Source organism: Oncorhynchus mykiss, chromosome Y, assembly GCF_013265735.2.
Source record: "Oncorhynchus mykiss isolate Arlee chromosome Y, USDA_OmykA_1.1, whole genome shotgun sequence".
Lineage (NCBI taxonomy): Eukaryota > Metazoa > Chordata > Actinopteri > Salmoniformes > Salmonidae > Oncorhynchus > Oncorhynchus mykiss.
Window position 1 is genome coordinate 28633654 of NC_048593.1, and position 21439 is coordinate 28655092.

At 42.9% G+C, this 21439-nt stretch overlaps 1 protein-coding gene across 1 annotated transcript; it reads right to left on the reverse strand.

The window, feature by feature from the left end:
• Positions 1-243: 243 nt before the first annotated feature.
• Positions 244-16080, reverse strand: LOC110509934 (55 kDa erythrocyte membrane protein). Its single transcript, XM_021591158.2, has 12 exons — positions 15636-16080; positions 5093-5221; positions 4873-4951; positions 4617-4702; positions 4404-4472; positions 2864-3060; positions 2222-2325; positions 2003-2083; positions 1807-1887; positions 1507-1709; positions 1322-1396; positions 244-1142 (listed from the first exon to the last, which is right to left on the reverse strand). The coding sequence occupies exons 1-12, from the start codon at positions 15756-15758 to the stop codon at positions 966-968; spliced, it is 1404 nt and encodes a 467-aa protein (XP_021446833.1). The 5' UTR covers positions 15759-16080; the 3' UTR covers positions 244-965.
• Between the last annotated feature and the right edge of the window lie 5359 nt (positions 16081-21439).

Below are 21439 nucleotides of genomic sequence, written 5' to 3' on the forward strand. Positions count from 1 at the left end.
CCAGGATCTGAGGCTATTTTCTAGTGTAATGAAGGATGGAGTGAATAATTTATGTAATTTCTTACCTTCTACCTTCTTACCTTTCGCACCAAATGAGTGTGAAACTTCAATCAGGAATCAGGGTGGGGTTTAATTGTTTGAGAGTGCCTTACATCATGACAGGTATATATTTCTGAGTTGAGACCAGTACTGAGGTTGTCAAAAAAATTGTTCACTTAACATGACAGACTTGACAATTTCATGTAGAACATGTCTCCCTTTATTTTATTACATTACCATGTATATTAATACAGCTACGCAAAATCTCATGACTATTAAACCAGAGTTAAGGATACTGATAAACTTGTCAGGTAGTGGCATTGCCTTCACAGTAGTGGTCCACTTTAATTGTTAATAGACTAACAATTCTATCTGCAGTCGTATGGTACCAATCACTTGGCACCTAAAAAGCCTGATTCACTAAGGGTTTACAAACATCTAAATGATCCCCTTGGTTGGGTTCATTATACTTTCTCTGAAATATATATATTGCTCTTTTGTTTTGCTTCTGTGTGAAACTTAGTTACAATTACGTAGTGATTAGCTGCTATGCAAAGAATGGTGTATGAGTGACCAGGGTCTGTATTCACAAAGCCCCTCAGAGTAGGAGTGCTGATCTTTTATTTTATCTTTAACTAGGCAAGTCAGTTAAGAAATTCTTATTTTCAATGACGGTTTAGGAATAGTGCGGTAACTTCGTTGTTCAGGGGCAGAACAAGATTTTTTTTGACCTTGTCGGCTAGGGGATTTGATCTTGCAGCCTTTCGGTTACTAGTCTGGCCATAATCTTTTCCCATTCTGATCTAAAAGGCAGCTTATCCTAGATCAGCACGCAGAGACACTTTGTGGATATTGGCCCAGGTTTTGTGGGGTGTGATATTGCACCAGTTTTTGTTAAATATGATGGTTGTTCAGGGGTACACAGGTCAGTAGACCCATGAAACAGGCACCCATTGTGGGGTGGAGGTGGCTTGCTCCATCCCTTCCTCCACTCCTTTCACACTCTCATCAACATCATTGTTAACCAGCTGCACATCAAAGAAGTGGCTGTAGCTGGAGAGGATGGCATCTGACTCCTTCTGGATCAACTGCACCGCTTCTGACTACAAGGAAAGGTACAAGTTATCAGACTACAAAGTCAAACTCCTGAGGGGTTCAGCATCTCATTACAGACTGAAAATGTTGATGCCGTAGTGTGATTGGTTGGAGAGAGCCATATTGCAAATGGTCCTTAACTGAAATCACCTTCATTCCTGGATGTAAGAAATGAGCAGTAGCGTACCTGAGTAGCTGAGTTGGTGGGTGCAATGAAAACCACCAGAGGTGCAAAGTCTGCCGTCCGCAAGAGTTTCAATGTCTGCATAACAAGAAAAGAAGCCAAGCCATCTTGTTATTCATCTGACACCTGAAACAAATACCATGCTCTGCTAACCTTGGGTTTGTGTAAATAGTTATTTCTATGCCTACCTGTGGTTCAACATCCAGCACAGCGATTTTTCCTTGCTCATGGATCTTCTGGATAGTCTCTATTTTGGTTCCAAACATGAACCCCTGGAAGCTGCCATACTCCAACAGCTCATTCCCAGTGATGCACTTGGTCATGGCGTCGTTGGAGATGAAGTAGTACTCCTGCCCGTTCTCCTCGTCCTTACGTGGGGGTCTGGTGGTGTCTGTTGTTTGGATCGAGCCACAGTTAATGGTGGGTTTTGGAAAACCAATTGCTCTCAAACCAGATAGAAGACCATTAGAAGTAAAGGCCTTACTTACGTGGTGCTGGGTAGGCAAACTTCCCTGGGTATTTGGTCAGCAACAGGCTTTTGATATGGCTCCTTCCTACACCCGGTGCACCTGCACAGAGAGAGGTTCATCTAACCACTTTTAGTGTGACAATCTCAAATATTGGGTTTAACATTAGGGTTAGGGCAGGCAGGTCTCGCTTATGATGATCATATATGGGGCTTACCAATAAGCACCAAGGTTTTTCTGCTGAAGGCAGGGAGCCGAACAACCTCTTCATAGGAAATCACGTCCAATTGGTCAAAGACTAACGAGGGAGAAGAGAATATAAATTGGTGGTTTAGGGATCTAAAACAATGCCATGCAATGTCAAAAACATTATACATCTAGTTAGTATAGGTAGTTCTCAAGATTATATTGGGTATAAACAAATGGCAAGTCTTACTAGAGCTGTGCTTGGCCAGATACTTGTCTTTGCACTTTTTCTTCTTTCCAAAGGGGCTGCAGGATTGGGTGCCCTCTGTGGCCTTGCTTTTACTTGCCATCCGCCTGGAGCAGAGAAGAGAGACTGGGGGTTACTCACACACTGAATATTTTAGAGCGCATCTCAACTTAATGTTGAGAGTTAGAGTAATAGAATACACAAGGTGCATTTTCTAATTCTAGTTGTGCATCAGCAGTTTTTCTCTTGTGTCAGGCACTGACTCACTCAACAAACGAAATTAGGATTCTAGGGATTTCAGTGCTTAAACATATTAATACAACAGCAGCTAACATGGGGAGAAGTCTGTCCATAATAAAGCGTCACTCTGCCTTCTTAACAACACTATCAACAAGGCAGGTCCTACAGGCCCTAGTTTCGTCGCACCTGAACTACTGTTTAGTCATGTGGTCACGTGCCACAAAGAGGGACTTAGGAAAATTGCAATTGGCTCAGAACAGGGCAGCACGGCTGGCCCTAGGATGTACACAGAGAGCTAACATTAATAATATGCATGTCAATCTCAGTGCTTAAAGCAACGTTCAGGCAAAAGCTTTTTTACAGGTAATCAGAGTGGGTGTACTCTCCTACGTTGTGTACCATTACCATTCTTGAAGTTCTGGGGAGGGGATGAGTCCAGCGAAATCGGCAGTAGAGCTGTCCACCCTGCCTTGCCACCAATGTGGGTCCTGCTTGTTAATGATATGAATGATGTCACCCGTTTTGAACTTCAGCCCTGCCTCTTTGCATGGGATGAGGTCATCTTTGGCAGGGTCGTAGTCAACCTGAGCCCTCATGTACATCTGTGGAGGAAGTAACACAGAACTGCTACACACATAGAGATGGCTGAAATGACACGATGCCTTGTCTGGAAACTGGGAAATCATGTTCGCCATCTGTGCATTGTGGTTGATATGGTTGTTGCAATGAAGTGTAGCACTGCAGTTTCCAGCATATGGTGCAAAATCGTATGTTATTCTGAATTAACTCAATAGATAGTACCGTGGCTCAGATTAAATGTACCTGTCTAAACAGCATCCTAGATGTTAGTGAATAATATATCAGTGATCCTTCCTGTGGTATGCTCTATGATGCAACCCACAGAGATTCTAGCAGCATCCACAGGGGGGATTTGGTCTGTAAAAGTTTATTGTTTTGTATATATTTACAATATAGTTTAGGACAGGCTACTAATATATCAATTGGCAAAGGGCTTAGAATTAGACTCTCATCACTGACCACACTATTCGTGCAGTTATTATAATGCCTGGACAATGGACATGCTTCTGTTATTCTGGATTTGACAAACATGCATGCTATAACACTGTTTTCCAATTAGTTCACATTCATAAATGAAACTCATTTCCTCGAAATGTTGAATTATTCTAGGTTGAGAGGCAGATTGATGGGGGAGATATGATTGCATAATGTGACCAGCAGATGGCAGAGTGAAACGCTGAGCACTGCCAACGTGTTTCAGTTCAGTTCGCCAGTCTAACATGACTGCTGGTCTGTATATTAGACCATTAGTGGAATATAATGGTTGCATAGTCATCTGTGTCTTTCATTGTCTTAAGGGTAGGGTTCGCCTGACAAAAGAACAAACTCAATTTAATCCAGAGAATTTGGGAGAAGACATGATTGGAGGTACAGGATGGTACCGTATCAAGATGTGGTTACACTTCAAGCATGGTATCGTAGAGAAAGAACTGTAACACTGCGGAACCATGTTTATTTGTCTTATTACAATGGTGGTAGTGAATAATCCAGGAATTTGCTGATATGGTCAAAATATAATAGGAACAGTATGTAGATGACGATATGACACGTGACCAGAGTAGGTTATGAGTCACCAATAGATTACTAAATAAAGTGACTGATGCCCTCTGTAATGACTGTCAACCCCTTGTCAACTAAAGGGTATACTATTACACTATGTACTATACCTGGTGTATTTCTCTGATGAAATCATTTGGGATATCATGGCAGAACTAGTACAACAAAAGAGTGTAACCCTGCTTGAATAGTAACCATTTCTTTGATCATGCATGCAGTTGAAATTAGATGTCAGGGGGCATAAAAATGATAAAAAGTCCATTTATCAAGGGGAAAATGTGCAGATCCAATGGGTCATTTATTGGCTTACCTCACACACAGGAGAGCACCTTGGTTGGTTGGGGATGATTTTCATTGTGACTACTCCGTTGGTATCTTTCTGTAATGGAGGATGGCGACCATTTTACTTACACTCCACACTATCAAAACTAGGATTGTGAGATTACAACATGTCACCCATTCTCTCAGGGGCAGAATGCTCTTCGGTACAGTTTGTGTTAAAACAGAGATGGTAGCGACTTGCCAGGATCTTTTGCAGCTGGTCGACAGACTGGTTGGCCACACTCTTTCCATTGATCTCTGCTATTTCATCCCCTTCGTTTAGATAACCTGGAGATGGATCAGCACAGTACAGAGGATCAGTATGACCAAAGAGTGTTATCAGGCAAATAACTCATATCTATTTGCTTTACAAGTATGGGAATACTGTTGCTTTTCTAATACAAATTCATTACAATCACTGCAGTAAGTATGTCAGTCAGTGTGGTTGAGTTCTGTACCTTGTCTGTGTATCATGCCCCCATGTAATATTCTGGCCACAGTGCACTTCTGGTTTCCATTCAATTTTAGAGTCACCCCCTAAAGGCAAAAAACACATGACAATCTTTCCTCAAGATGACAGATTGAGTCACTGAGAGATAGAGACGAGAGACGAGGGAAATAACGGAGAGAGATAGCCAGAAAGGGACTGAGAGAGGAATTGGCATCTGAATGGTTTACCATGGGCTCTGAGGGATTTTTTTCAAACGCCACCTCACGCATCCTGGTTGGCTCAGTTCCGTTCATGTGACCAGCACTGCCGTTGGTGTATACTTCAGCTCCCGTTGTCTCATAGGCTGGCATAAGCCCCTACGGAAAAACATGTCAACACTTAACATCAGTAGGCATAGGAGACGGATTCATTAACATGGCTTACTGGGGTGAAAAACCCACTGTGCACACAACTGGAATGCACTCCTCCTATACAAAATGCCATTTTGGATTATCATCTTGGCAAAATGTCATAATCCGTCCAAAACATCCAAGTTTGGAAGGTTACTAGGTTCTTTTATAAATTGTGGGGCAGTGCAATCATGAAACATTTTTTTACTATCTCGTGCCAAGCACCCAAACATCTCAAAATGATAAATAATTGCCAGTTGCAGCAGTACAGCTACAATTAGTAAAATGTTGTAGACTAGGAATAAATAAATACATTGTTACAATGAGCTAAACGTCCTGATCATCTGATGTCACATAATTAGAACACTGGCATTTCCAGTGGCGTTTATTAAAAGCTTTTTTCGTCTGCACCCCAACAGCCATGTTTCATTTGCACTTTCAGCATCTGTTCGAGGTTGAAAATGAACTCCACATTTTCACCAGCTCGTTAGGCAGGGACAACCCATGTCCGCTACTCTGGTACACAAAAGGTTGTCATGGCTACGCCTGAGTGAAATCGTGTTAAGAAGAAAAGTATTGATATGAAAAAACAAATCGCTCGTAAAGATGAAGACATACATTACATCCACAAATAACAACCTTGACTATTTGACCGCTGTCTGGCTGTGAGAACACTGAACGGTGTGTAATGTCACTCAAAGGAATGTGGCCTTTACTGGTGATCCCTCCACTCCAACCGTTCCATTTCAACCAGGTTTGATTGAATCCAATACCAAATGCTTAAGTACACCAAAAGTACACTATGTTAATGACCTTTTTATGACCATGAAATACCACAGCAGCAAATTCAAAACATGGATCCAAATGTACACCATGAGACTCTTTTAGTCCAGATTGGAGTCTTTCCTTTCCTTAATTCCACACAGCAATAATTGAAGTGGGACCTCCTGTGGGATTTGGCCTGTTCTGCTGTCTGGATGTCCCTCCATTACACATGCTTTTATCACATTAACTAAATCCCTTTCACAGCCCCCGGCCACATGGGCATTATCACATTGCTAGCCCTGCCAGGGATGAGTAAAACCACTCACGAGGATGACCATCATACTAATCTAGCCCCTGACTGTTCTGTACGTGGACCCCAGGGTGACAAAGGTTACTTACCAGCATTATTGTGCAATAATGAAATGAAGTCTCCTATACTCCCTGTAGGAACATGCTGCCAGCTACGGTGGAAAACGTTTGTTATCTAACATAGATACGTTTGATTATCTTTTCATAGATAACTGCTAGTGTTCCTTTACTGTTAGCGATCTCAGGCTGTATAGGGACATGGAAAGTAATAACATTAGTTCAGAGAAATCACAAGGTGACCTCGTCAACCATGCAAACAGAAACAACTTTTCTTTTTAGATAGGTTAAGAATGTGTTCAATGTGTTTGACCACACAATGCTGACACAAATGAATTCTCAGTGACTCTGACAGCTTTGTTTTCACAGTTATCCGCTCACATAAAAATAATTAAGCCTATAAGAAGGGGGAATCTGTCATAGTTTTTTATATGAATGGAAATCAATACGCCAGTAGTTTTGACTAGTCTAGTCAGATCCACTGGCTAAAGGAACGGGAGGTGGCGATGATGTCTTTGAGAGAAAACTACAAAGCCATAAAAATGATTAACAACTCCAATGGCAATGACCTGTTACTTCCATCATCATAATTTCACAAAGGCATTTCCTTTATCTTATTTGTTTTAGTCTCTCCTTGTTCCTTGTAACTGAATGTACCCTCTCTCACATTGGACCCTCTCTCACGATATGTACCATATCTCACTATGTACCCTATCTCACTATGTACCCTCTCTCACTACGTACCCTCTCTCAATATGTACCCTCTCTCACTATGTACCCTCTCTCACTATGTACCCTATCTCACTATGTACCATATCTCACCACGTACCTTCTCTCACCATGTACCCTCTCTCACTATGTAAACTCTCTCAATACAAACCCTCACTCACGATGTGCCCTCTCTCACTACAGACCCTCTCGCACTTTGGACTCTCTCTCACTATGGGCCCTCACTCACTATGTACCCTTTCTCACTATTTACCATTTCCCTCTATGTACCCTCTCTCACTACAGATCCTCTCTCACTATGGGCCATCTCTCAATATGTACCCTCTTCCACTATGTACCCTCTCCCACTATGTACCTTATCTCACTATGTACCCTCTCTCACTTTGGACCCTCTCTCACTTTGGAACCTCTCTCACTATGAACCGTCTCTCACTATGTACCAGAGGTCGACCGATTATGTTTTTCCAATGCCGATACCGATTATTGGAGGACCAAAAGAGCCGATAACGATTAATCGGCCGATTTTTAAAAATGTATTTGTAATAATGACAATTACAACAATACTGAATGAACACTTATTTTAACTTAATATAATACATCAATAAAATCAATTTAGCCTCAAGTAAATAATGAAACATGTTCAATTTGGTTTAAATAATGCAAAAACAAAGTGTTGGAGAAGAAAGTAAAAGTGCAATATGTGCTATGTAAGAAAGCTAACGTTTCAGTTCCTTGCTCAGAACATGAGAACATATGAAAGCTGGTGGTTCCTCTTAACATGAGTCATGCAGAGTCAGGATTCCCCCTCCTCTTCCCTTCACCGTTTGTCTGAGACGGAACAGAACAAGGTCTCACACACACACACGCACACGCACACACACACACACACACACACACACACACACACACACACACACACACACACACACACACACTAGACTTTAACACCATGTGGACTAGCCTGCAGTGTTCAAGGAAAGCTTAGAGGTGTCTCATGGTCAATGTAAGTAAACATGTTGTTTACTTTGCAACATAATACAGATATTTACAGGACACCAGTAATAGGACAGTAGAAACAGTCCCTGTCATCAATGTAGTAGAGCTCTCTCTGGACTGCATCCCTCGATAAACTCTGATGAAAAGACAAGGGCATAGAATGCAGTAAAGAGTGCATAGAGCGCAGTATGCTGCTTATCCAATAAGATGGACCAGTCCTGTAGGAGACACCTGGGGCTTAACAGTTTCACCATCATACAGACAAACAGGCCTTGAACGTTCATTACATTATTCATATTGTTCAGCACACAGAACTGAGTCATAAAGAGACAGGGAGGGCTCACTCAGCCTCCAATAAATCCTCCTGCGAAGTGCTGACCCTGGTTGGACTGAGAGGGAAGTCACATGTCTAAAGGAAACCGTCAGACTTTGGTCTAAAGGTCAACTGATATCATCTGGATAATTAATATATGTAATAGCAGAAAACAGCCGAGAATAGCAGGAGAACACACAGCACTGTAATTTATTGAATAAGCTGAACTTACAAAGTTGCAAAAACATTTTACTTTCCAATGTTGTGTTAATGATGACCAAGGCACACATGGTTCCCACTTTTACCTCCCATAGTCAATGAACTGTCTGTCCACTGGGCTAGGATTTTAAGATCACCTTTGTATAATTGACTAGCTCCAGTTTTCCTGACGCGTTTTTTGGAACTTCTGAAGTGAGGACCAAGTTTTTTTGAATTTTTTTTTTACAAGATCCCATTTCCATAGTTACAAACCAGAATCAAAAAGGTGTGCGTTTAAAGTGAGACATAAAATGAGAGCTTACAGACTTTCAATACCCAATAAAGTTTGAAAACTAATTTACCAAGTGAGCTATCAAAACAGTCCAGTTAAAGCTAAAGTATCTTCTTTTATTTTAACATAATAAATGACTGGCACCATATCCCGGTGACAAGGCCAAACAGTGCCTCATGCCAAAAGGAATTCGTTATGCTGTTACAGTGAAATTAGGCAGGCACCCACTGTAGGCATTGGCAGTTTAACAGTAAACACATTGCACAGTCCTCCTCGTGCAGGTATCAAAGTTTGAATATAGCATTATTAAAATATTACAGCTACTCATTGTATTATCCCTCCTAATGTTGGAGACTAAGTATTCTCAATAACCCCCTTTATCTCATATTGCTGAACTAGTCAAGGAGTCAGGAATGCAACATAGTTTGATACGCTATCTGAAAAAACAGTTACAGGCTCCAACGTGCCAGGGTGGATTCAACTGGGCAGTTCCTTGGCACTCACAGTCTCCCAGAAGAAAAACACTGTTCTTCTGTGGCTTCCTACTTCCACTGCACTGAGCAGTGTCAGAGGGGAAGGGGGTCACGTGATCTCTGAGTCAAAGAAAAACAAGCTGTCTTGAATCCTTGTTTTTTTTTTGCACAAGTGAGTCATTGGTGCTGACCCCTGATCTCATTGTGTGAACAGAGGCCTCTGGGAGTTGTAGTCGTGCACCAGTGACTGACGCAAAGTATGTACGGATCAATGTAAGTAAACATGTTCACAAATGAAGATAGTTCACTCAGGCCATTTACCATTGAAGAAAATGGTCTGTTCCGGTATACTTAACTGGGTGTGTCTCCCATAGACACCAATGCAATAGCAGCTAGGTCTGGTCTACTAAGTTCATTGACTTTAATTGAACCAGAAAAAAAACAGAGAAAAGAAAACAGTGAGTGGGGTTTCTCGCTTCCTCTTCCATCTCTGAAGGAAGCTTGGGTATTGAAAGGGAAAAGGGAAAAGTGGGGGAGGGGTATAAAAAACAATGAGGCCATGTTTTTTTACAAAACAGCTATAAGGCTCAGTGTTGTGTGTTCTTTCATTTGTCTGTGGTTCCCATAATCTAATCCAGTGTTTATGATGGCTGTGAATACACCATTTGAAAGAATAAGTGTTCCAGTGAAACAGGAACAGCACAATATTGCTAGACAAATAGTTTAAGGTGGAAACTGGATCTAATGTCTCTGTAATCATGTTTGAGGGATAACAAGGCCAGCAAAGTTTGATATGAAATCAGAGAGCCACATTGTTCATGGGGTCATGTTTTTTGTTTAAATGAGGGGATGTAACACAAGCACATTCACAATGTTCTAGTGTCTGTCTGTCCCTGTTTAATCCAATGAGTTCCACTGTAACGCCTGTGCGTTTTGGACTTCTAACTTGTTGTACCATTGGATTTGTCTATTTCTTCTGCATCTGTAGATACCAAACATTTGTCTGTGTGATTACGGGGGCTGAGCTAGAGTGGTGTTTGTGAGACAAGGACGGATCCCGAAGGGGCCCGTACTTTGTACAAAAAGTCTGTAGAGTCCCGAATGGTTTGAGCTACGAACTATTAAAAGCTACTGTCACTATGAAAAGCTGAGGCTGACGAACCTGCACTTATTCTGCTCTATGATGCTCACAAGCTACACAAGAGTCGTTAGAAAGTAAGGGGTTCTTCTTTAGAAGATCATAGGAAGTCCCAGGAAATAGTGTCTCTAATTTTGCAATAAGCTCACATAGTTGCTGTCACAAACTCCAAACAGTTGTCACTAACTAGTTGGATATTCCTTTCCCATTGAGCAAACAATGTATATACTTACAGCATTCATATAAATTCATTTTTTTCAGGTTTTTGCTTTGGCTGACCTATTTTTGATTTATTTACATTTGTCAATAATACTCATGACTGCAACTGTTTATGTCAAATTGTTTTGTGCTCTACTTGCAGCCATGGTTGTCCTGAAAAGGACTTCATTGGCATGTAGCCTCGAGGTTAGGACGTTGGGCCAGTAACTGAAAGGTTGCTGGTTTGAATACCGGAGCCAACAAGGTGATAAATCTGTTGCTGTGCCCTTGAGCACGGCACTTAATCCTAATTGTTGTACAATGGCGACCCTGGCCGTGACCTCACTCTCTGCGGGTGTCTCAGGGGGAGTTGGGATATGGGAAAAAACACATATCCATTACACACTTGTCTATAACAGGACAAATATAAGCACCTCCAAAATTATTATTATATATAAGGGCTGGACATGCATAAATGAAAAGACGATTTTTGCTGGGGTCTCGGGACTGATAGGTTTAAACTGCACCAATGACACAGGAGTTTAGGATGGGAGACATTGTGTGTTAGGCAGACGTGGCTATGTGTCTATTTATAGACAGCTGCAGTTCTTTAGCCTGGATGATTAGGCTAGTCTCTAGTGAAACATGACTCAGTGTGTGGCAGGCAGGAGCAGGCTGAGTCTGCACACGTCAGGCGGGTAACACACACAGGAAGCCTTACAAACGTACTGCACTCTAATCGATCTGGCTAGAGTCGCTTTTCAGTTCAGCTACAGACGCAAAATACACACTTGCAGTCCAAGGCAAGCATCACAAAGATGGAATAGTACAGTCAATTTTGGACACACACACATACATGCAAACAACGAGACACCAGCACTCATCTCTAAGATATTCCAGATTTCACAACAGATGCAGATTTCACATTTCAGCTTCTCATTGAGGTACACTTTAACATGAGGCTCTGCACTAGGTTATTACACATGATGTCAGGGAAAGAGTCCATGCAAGAAATCCCTTCTCAGCACTCAACGTTTTCACAATGTTAAAGTTGCTACTTCAATGTCACTTTCAGACATACTTTGTTTTACGTATCAATCAGAGGACATGTTTTCCTTTTTGGAAGTATCATGACTTCTTTCGAACTTGATTGGATGACTTTCTCCCTCCCTCGTTTGCTCCTCCTTCACTGATCAAGCAGAGTGAACCACTGGAACCTATGTTATAGAGACATTGAACCACGGGTCATTTCCCATTTCACACTGCATATTTAAATATTGTATCCCCGACGTAGATCATCAGAATATTTCTACTACTGTACATTGTATTTTAATTACACTGTTTATACACACAGCATATTTATTCATACACTGGATTCTTGACATTGCTTACTCTAATGCGTCTACTGCTGTCCATATCATTATTAGTTGATCTTGTATCAATTCTCAAATCAAATCAAATCAAAGTTTATTTGTCACGTGTACCGAATACAACAGGTGTAGACCTTACAGTGAAATGCTTACTTACAGGCTCTAACCAATGGTGCGAAAAAAGAAAGAAAAAGGTATGTGTGTGTGTGTGTGTGTGTGTGTGTGTGTGTGTGTGTGTGTGTGTGTGTGTGTGTGTGTGTGTGTGTGTGTGTGTGTGTGTGTGTGTGTGTGTGTGTGTGTGTGTGTAGGTAAGTAAAGAAATAAAACAACAGTAAAAAGACATTTGAAAAAAAGAGTAGCAAGGCTATATACAGACACCTGTGCTCATACATATAGATTGAATTTGATTACTCCTACAGTGCTATTTGGCTTGTTAATCAGATTTATCCCATCGTTCTTGATTTCTTGTATTTTTTTCTGTCCATTACATTTTAATTGGTTGACATTTTATTGCATTGTTAGGAGCTAGTAACATAAGCATTTCGCTGCACCCGCTACAACACCTGCTAAACTGTGTATGCGGCCAATAAACATCCATTTAAATTTTTTTTGATTGAACCTTTATTTAACTAGGCAAGTCAGTTAAGAACACATTCTTAGTTTACAATGATGGCCTACCCCTCCAAACCCTCCCCTAACCCGGACGACGCTGGGCCAATTTTGCACCGCCCAATCACGGACAGTTGTGATACTGCCTGGGATCGAACCAGGGTCTGTAGTGACGCCTCTAGCACTGAGATTCAGTGCCTTAGACCGCTGCGCCACTCAGGAGCCTAAAATAGAGGGGTGACCCAGTCCTCAAGTAAATCCCATCAAACTCCAGGCAGTAGGGGCCCTACAGGGCACTAGAGTTTGTGAATATGGGTGATTGTTAATAGGACAACTGATGGCTACAACCATCAAACTAGTTGTAGCACATTAATGGGGTGCACATTAATGTAATACATGTATCCTTATATTGATCATTATTGCATCAATTCAGGCAATTTATCGCGATATGGATTTTTGTCCCTATCGTCCAGCTCTACCATGCACCCTAACCCTAATCCTCTGACCCTGACCAGGCCTATTGTCCAATCATCACATGCCAAGAAATCCCCCCTTGAGACAGACAAAGGAGAAGAGGGGTTTGTTCGTTAACCTCCTGCCTGCGTTGAATAGGTACACCTGGCTCTGCATTTCACTCAAGCAAGCAAACAAAGACAAGGATTTGAGAATGTCAACCTGATCTAGGGGACTGAGGGGATTAACAATCTGCCTGGGCTCGGCTAATCTACTACAGTAGTGCCTCATCAAGAGGCTGATAACATTAAGTCCTCACCTGTGGGGTCAAAGGTCCATGGTGAATTGTGTGGTTGGAATGGGATCATACTACTGCTGTAAGACCCTTAAAAGACACGTGGAAGTCTATCACAAATAATTAAGAAGACAGATGAAAATCCATATTAAAACATCCAGAGCAGGTGTCTCAGTTTGGAAAACATCCCTTGATGTAATTGCAGCTTATTATAGGAGCGTAACACATTGTTGAATTGAGATGCTGTACATGGTCAACATATGTACATGTCTAAACAAGTGGAAAGAATTGTTAAAAACAGTAGTAGGCCTATACTGTCTATGAGTACCAATGTCAGTCCCCTCTTCTAAAGGATACAACTATCCATTATGTAGACATCACATGTATCTTCCCTATTGCTGTGAAACAGTTAACCTGTTTCCTCTATGTGCCTGGTGTGTGGTTTCTGTTCCTTGTTAGAGAAATAGCAGAACTGAATCTTACTTATTATGACTTGTCTGGTGCAAATTAAGATGGGATTTGACAAGCACTGAATTGTTCATGATGCAGTAATGTCTTGGGAGTGACCTAGACTGAAACTTTGAACATGTGCATGACATAGGTGAAATTGCCACATGTCCCGCCCCAATATTCAGGTCAAGTTTACGACCCCCTACTTCTCAATTTCCAAACAGAAATGGAGTGTGCCTTTGGTGGTTCAGTGATGTGTAATTCTGGTAATGCGCACCGCGACCGACGTAGCTAGTTTGCTAGCTAAGCTAGCCACTTGTAGCTAGCCAGTAACTCCTCCAGTATGTGTTGACGTCATTTCACAGCATTTGTTTTTGGATTGAAGCTGTAGAGATCGATAAGATCTGTAGCCAAATATCTTATTCATCACCTTTTTTTGTTGTTGCATTAAATTACCTGGTATGAAGGCGCATTTGTCAGTTATATGACTGTACGTTTGTTTATGTGTAACTATGTGTTGTTGTTTTTGTGGCACTGCTTTGCTTTATCATGGCCAGGTCGCAGTTGTAAATGAGAACTTGTTCTCAACTGGCCTACCTGGTTAAATAAAGGTGAAATAAAACATGTATTAAAAAACATAGTTTAAAGCTGTTACTCTTGCGTTTTTGCCCAAAGTCGACCTATAAAGTACCTGTCCAGTGTTTCCAGATTTTTATGAAATATGCCTATAATTAATTACAGTTTTCCTTCCAAAAAAAGGTAATTAAGTATGTTAAAAGCAGCTTTTCTGTTATGGAATGGTGTGGGTGTACTCCAACACCAGAATGGTGTGGGCTTATACCGGTCATTCAAAATATTAATGCGAGTAGACCGCTGACTGACCAGCTCAACTTCCTCAGGAGGATGACGCCATCCTCTATGAGGAAATAACAAGCATTTTTTAAATGGTCTGCTTGAGATGGGTTTATTTAAGTGTTTTTTCCCTACAATTTATGCTTTGGCCACAAATATGAATATAGGATGGGTCATTATTTGGTTATGAGTTAACAAGATATTCACTGGACAGTTACTTTAAAACCGCAAAATGTTCTCTTAGCTTCATGGCCAAATTTGTAGAGTAGCAGGACATTTGCTTTAAATCTGCAAAATGTTCTCTCATCCTCATGGCGAAATGTGTAGAACAGCATGAGCTGAGCAATAAAACTGCACATTTTTCTCTCTGCTCCATGGCAAAATGTGTTGAAATGCAAGAAGTTAGCCGTTTTCCTAACAACATTATTTGAGAATGAGTTAACAGAATATTCACTGAACAGTTACTTAAAAAACGCAAAATGTTCTCTCAGCCTCATGCCAAAATGTGTAGAGTAGCAGGGAATTAACTTTCAAACTGCAAAATGTTCTCTCATCCTCATGGCAAAATGTGAAGAATAGAATTAAACCTATATTTAATCATGTATATGAAAAACACAAAAAGCACATGAACACCAAAATGATCGTCTTAAACCGGGTTGTATCGGCGCTGACCTGCGCATCCTCTTACCCCCTGCGTCTTGAACTGATGCAATGAAGTTGATGGACATATATGTATTGCTTTACAACATCACCAAGGAATGAATGTAGGCTACATACAGCCTTCCATATAGGCGTATAGGCCTACTTCTGATCTGATTAAGACATTTTCTATAATTATATTATTATGGCAATGGTATGAATGTATTGTAGAGTAAACCGCTTACCTTTTCCGGCTTTGGTTTATTTTGGAGGAGCTGCTCCAGGTACAGGTCGGAGAGGGCTGTTCGAGCGCTGTTGACCCGCTCAAGTATGACAGCAGGTTCGTTTTTATTGGATTTTAAAGTCATCTTTACCGGGTAGCAAAAAAATAAAAGTGAACGTGATGCGCCCTTGTTCAAGGTCCGCAATAGGCTGGTCCTAGGTGTAGCTGGGCCAGGGGAAATGAGTGATAACGAACCCTGGCGGTCTGATCAATTGCTGTTCTAGTTTAAAGTCCGTGGTTTTGATCAATACGGAGGTAGCTATATTGCATTATAGGCTGCAAGGACACAGCTGACAAAGCAAGAAAACACCCCGGTGCTAAAGAAGGCTGGCTCAATGCAGCTTCCTCAGTGGTAGAGCTCTTACGTGCTGCTGAGGGCAGAGGGGAATACGCTACGAGAGACTACCTTCATGCATAAAGGCGGTATTACAGCGTCATTTTTTTTTTATTTTTTTTTTTACATCGGACTGCTAAATGAAACACCTGGGAAATGTCGAATACCAGTAAAGACCACTTCAGCCGAGAGGATACCCCTCAGAAATTGTGTTTTCTTCTAATCTCGACGCAGTGTCTGCAGACACCATAGCAGACAGCCAGTCACATACACTGAAAAACTGTACAAGTGCGCCAATGTTGCAAGGCAAAAGACTGAAACCAATAATGCTCATGAAAGAAAGTTTAAGGTAAATAATAGTCAAAATCATGTTTTTCATGAAATTAGAAGTTATTTGGATTAAACCAGTTCAAAGTATGATGACCAAAGTAGGAAAAATGTTGCTACAACATTGATAAAGTTTGATCATAAAGTTACTGGTCCCCTCCCCCATGTCAAACACCTGGATTCAGGAGGCATGATTATTAAAGGATTAAGGTGACATCATTGCGAAACAAAATTACATAATTGATGCAATTTCAGTGTTGTTTGAATTGCTTTGTGTATCACCACATTTGCTTGAGCTGATTTTACTGCAATACTGCTTACTGCATCCACATTTCTTGATACGGTGCCTTCAGAAAGTATTCAACCCCCTTGCCCTTTTCCACATTTTGTTGTGTTACAGCCTGAATTTTAAATGGATTAAGTTTAACATTTTTGTCACTGGCCTACACACAATACTCCATCATTTGAAAGTGGAATTATGTTTTTCGAAATTATTCAACCCCTTTCTTATGGCAAGCATCATTTTTAATCACTACCTCATCTCTGTACCCCACACATACAATTATCTGTAAGGTCCCTCAGTCAAACACAGATTCAACCACAAAGACCAGGGAGGTTTTCCAATGCCTCGCAAAGAAGGGCACCTTTTGGTAGATGGGTCAAAAAAAGCAGACATTGAATATCCCTTTGAGCATGGTGATGTTATTAATTACACTTTAGATGGTGTATCAATACACCTAGTCACTACAAAGATACAGGCGTCCTTCCTAACTCAGCCGGAGAGGAAGGAAACCATTCAGCGATTTCACTATGAGGCCAATGGTGCCTTTAAAACATTTACAGAGTTTAATGGCTGTGATAGGAGAAAACTGAGGATGGATCTACAACATTGCAGTCCCTCTACAATACTAACTTAATTGACAGAGTGAAAAGAAGGAAGCTTGTACAGAATATAATATTCCAAAACATGTTTGCAACAAGGCACTGAAGTAATACTGGAAAAAAATGTGTCAAAGCAATTAACTTTATGTCCTGAATACAAAGTGTTATGGTTGGGGCAAATTCAATACAACACATTACTGAGTACCTCTCTCCATATTTTCAAGCATAGTGGTGGCTACATCATGTTATGGATATGCTTGTAATCTTTAAATCCCGGGGAGTTTTTCAGGATAAAAAAATAAACAGAATGGAGCTAGGCACAGGAAAGCTGCTTTTCACCAGACACTAGGTGTCACGACTTCTACCAAAGTCGGTCCCTCTCCTTGTTCGGGCGGTGTTCAGTGGTCAACGTCACCGACCTTCTAGCCAGCACTGATCCGTTTTTCATTTTCCATTGGTATTGTCCTGTCTTCCTTCACAACTGGTTCCAATCCCATCAAATACATGTTGTGTATTTAACCCTCTGTTTTCCCTCATGTCCTTGTCGGAGATTGTTTGATTGTATGTGATGTGTAAGTTGTGTTGGTGTGCGATAGGTTTTGTTCCCACTTTTGTTATTTTGTATATTTTGGGTTTTGGAGTATGGTCAGCACTTATTAAACAACTCAGTTTATACCAAGTTCGTACTCCTGCACCTGACTTCCCTGCCACCAACACGCACCCATTACACAAGGAGATTAATTCATCTTTCAGCAGGACAATAACCTAAAACACAAAGCCAAATCTACACTGAAGCTGCTTTCCAAGAAGACAGTGAATGTTCCTGAGTGACCAAGTTAAAGTTTTGACTTAAATCTACTTGACAATCTATGGCAAGACCTGAAAATGGTTGTCTAGCCATGATCCACAACCAATTTGACAGAGCTTCAATAATTTTGAAAGGAATAATGGACAAATTCATACTTTCTGAAGGCACTGTAGGCTTTTTCAGTCAACGCAAGCTCATTAATTTAAGCTCCCCGCTCACTCAGCTTGTCTTTTCAAACTTCCCCTTAGTTAGCCATACATGAAAAAAAAGTTCAGTATTTCGATCCCACAAAACTATTATGAGTGATATTTTAGTCACTCTAAATATTATTTTACATGGGATTCAGAATGATTGTTTGGGACCTTCAAAACATTTGCATCAAATAGCCTAGGCCTAATAACCATGGTATATGCTACTGGTGAAAACAACCAATTTGAAGCAGCTGCTTATATAATTTGAGGTTAGAAAATTATAAATATGCCTAGGATATGAAAAAGCGTAGGTTAGTCTACACAAATGTGCCCCACACTAATAAATAGTTAGGGACAACCGATAGTAGAAGCTAGATCTGCACTGTCTTCTATTATTGATTAGCCCAGGCCGTAAAACACTCGTACAGCATCCTCCATTTAAGATGCAAAGGCATATTTTTCCTTAACTAGCTTTAATGGCAAGCCATCTTAATAAAACACCATTTACACCACCATTTTCAGATTTTCGGGCAACCTAAAATGTTGCATACCCTAAGCTGTTGCATACCCTAAGCTGTTGCATACCCTAAGCATACCCCCAAGGCAGCGTAAGATGAATACATACTTTTATTGAAGACGAAGAACACTTAACAAACTATACAAAACAACAACCCGAACGTGAAGCTATAATAATACGAGTGCAGACACAGGCACTGTCACGCCCTGACCATAGTTTACTTTGTATTTTCTATGTTTTGATTGGTCAGGGTGTGATCTGAGTGGGCATTCTATGTTACATGTCTAGTTTGTCTAGTTCTATGTTCGGCCTGATATGGTTCTCAATCAGAGGCAGGTGTTCGTCATTGTCTCTGATTGGGAACCATATTTAGGTAGCCTGGGTTTCACTGTGTGTTTGTGGGTGATTGTTCCTGTCTATGTGTTTTTCACCAGATAGGCTGTTTTAGGTTTTCGTTACGTTCATCACGTTCTTTATTTTGTAGTGTTTGCATTGATTCGTGTTTTACGTTTGTTCATTAAAACATGGATCGCAATCTACACGCTGCATTTTGGTCCGATTCTCCTTCACATACAGAAAATCGTTACAGAATCACCCACCACCAACGGACCAAGCAGCGTGTCAACAGGCAGCAACAGCAGCGTAAAGAGGAATGGACATGGGAGGACGTTTTAGATGGCAAGGGCTGTTACACTTGGGAGGAGATACTGGCTGGAAGAGATCGCCTCCCATGGGAACAGGTGGAGGCACTTAGGAGAGCAGAGGCAGCCGGAGAGAGGAGCCGGCGATATGAGGGAACACGGCTGGCAAGGAAGCCCGAGAGGCAGCCCCAAAAATTTCTTGGGGGGGGGCTAACAGGGAGTATGGCTACGCCAGGTAGGAGACCTGGGCAGACTCCCTGTGCTTACCGGGGGGCTAGAGAGACCGGACAGACACCGTGTTATGCAGTGGTGCGCACGGTGTCTCCAGTGCGGGTGCATAGCCCGGTGCGGTATATTCCAGCTCCGCGTGTCTGCCGGGCTAGATTGAGCGTCGAGCCTAATGCCATGAAGCCGGCTCTACGCAGCTGGTCCCCAGTGCGTCTCCTTGGGCCGGCTTACATGGCACCAGCCTTGCGCTCGGTGTCTCCGGTTCGCCTGCATAGCCCAGTGCGGGCTATTCCACCTCGCCGCACTGGCAGGGCGACCGTGAGCATTCAACCAGGTAAGGTTGGGCAGGCTCGGTGCTCAAGAGCTCCAGTGCGCCTGCACGGTCCGGTTTTTCCAGTACCACCTCCACACCCCAGCCCTCCGGTAGCAGCTCCCCGCACCAGGCTTCCTGTGCGTGTCCTCGGCCCAGTACCACCAGTGCCAGCACCACGCATCAGGCCTACAGTGCGCCTCGCCTGTCCAGCGCTGTCGGAGCCCTCCTCCTCTCCAGCGTTGTCGGAGTCTCCCGCCTGTTTAGCGCTGTTAGAGCCTTCCTTCTCTACAGCGCTGCCGGAGTCTCCCGCCTGTTCAGAACTGCCAGTTTGCAAAGAGCTGCCAGTTTGCATAGAGCTGCCAGTTAGCAAAGAGCTGCCAGTTTGCATAGAGCTGCCAGTTTGCATAGAGCTGCCAGTTAGCATAGAGCTGCCAGTTAGCATAGAGCTGCCAGTTAGCATAGAGCTGCCAGTCTGCATAGAGCTGCCAGTCTGCAAGGAGCTGCCAGTCTGCAAGGAGCTGCCAGTCTGCAAGGAGCTGCCAGTCTGCAAGGAGCTGCCAGTCTGCAAGGAGCTGCCAGTCTGCAAGGATGCCGCCAGAGCTGCCTGTCTGCAGGATGCCGCCAGAGCTGCCAGTCTGCAAGGAGCCGCCAGAGCCGCCAGTCTGCAAGGAGCAGCCAGGGCCGCCAGTCAGCATGGAGCAGCCAGGGCCGCCAGTCAGCATGGAGCAGCCAGGGCCGCCAGTCAGCATGGAGCAGCCAGGGCCGCCAGTCAGCATGGAGCAGCCAGGGCCGCCAGTCAGCATGGAGCAGCCAGTCAGCATGGAGCAGCCAGAGCAGCCAGTCAGCATGGAGCAGCCAGAGCTGCCAGTCAGCATGGAGCAGCCAGTCAGCATGGAGCAGCCAGGGCCGCCAGTCAGCATGGAGCAGCCAGGGCCGCCAGTCAGCATGGAGCAGCCAGGGCCGCCAGTCAGCATGGAGCAGCCAGTCAGCATGGAGCAGCCAGTCAGCATGGAGCAGCCAGAGCAGCCAGTCAGCATGGAGCAGCCAGAGCTGCCAGTCAGCATGGAGCAGCCAGTCAGCATGGAGCAGCCAGAGCTGCCAGTCAGCATGGCGCAGCCAGTCAGCATGGAGCAGCCAGAGCTGCCAGTCATCATGGAGCAGCCAGTCAGCATGGAGCAGCCAGAGCTGCCAGTCGACCAGACTCTCCCAGATCTGCCAGTCGACCAGACTCTTCCAGATCTGCCAGTCGTCCAGACTCTTCCAGATCTGCCAGTCGTCCAGACTCTTCCAGATCTGCCAGTCGTCCAGACTCTTCCAGATCTGCCAGTCGTCCAGACTCTTCCAGATCTGCCAGTCGTCCAGACTCTTCCAGATCTGCCAGTCGTCCAGACTCTTCCAGATCTGCCAGTCGACCAGACTCTTCCAGATCTGCCAGTCGACCAGACTCTTCCAGATCTGCCAGTCGACCAGACTCTTCCAGATCTGCCAGTCGACCAGACTCTTCCAGATCTGCCAGTCGACCAGA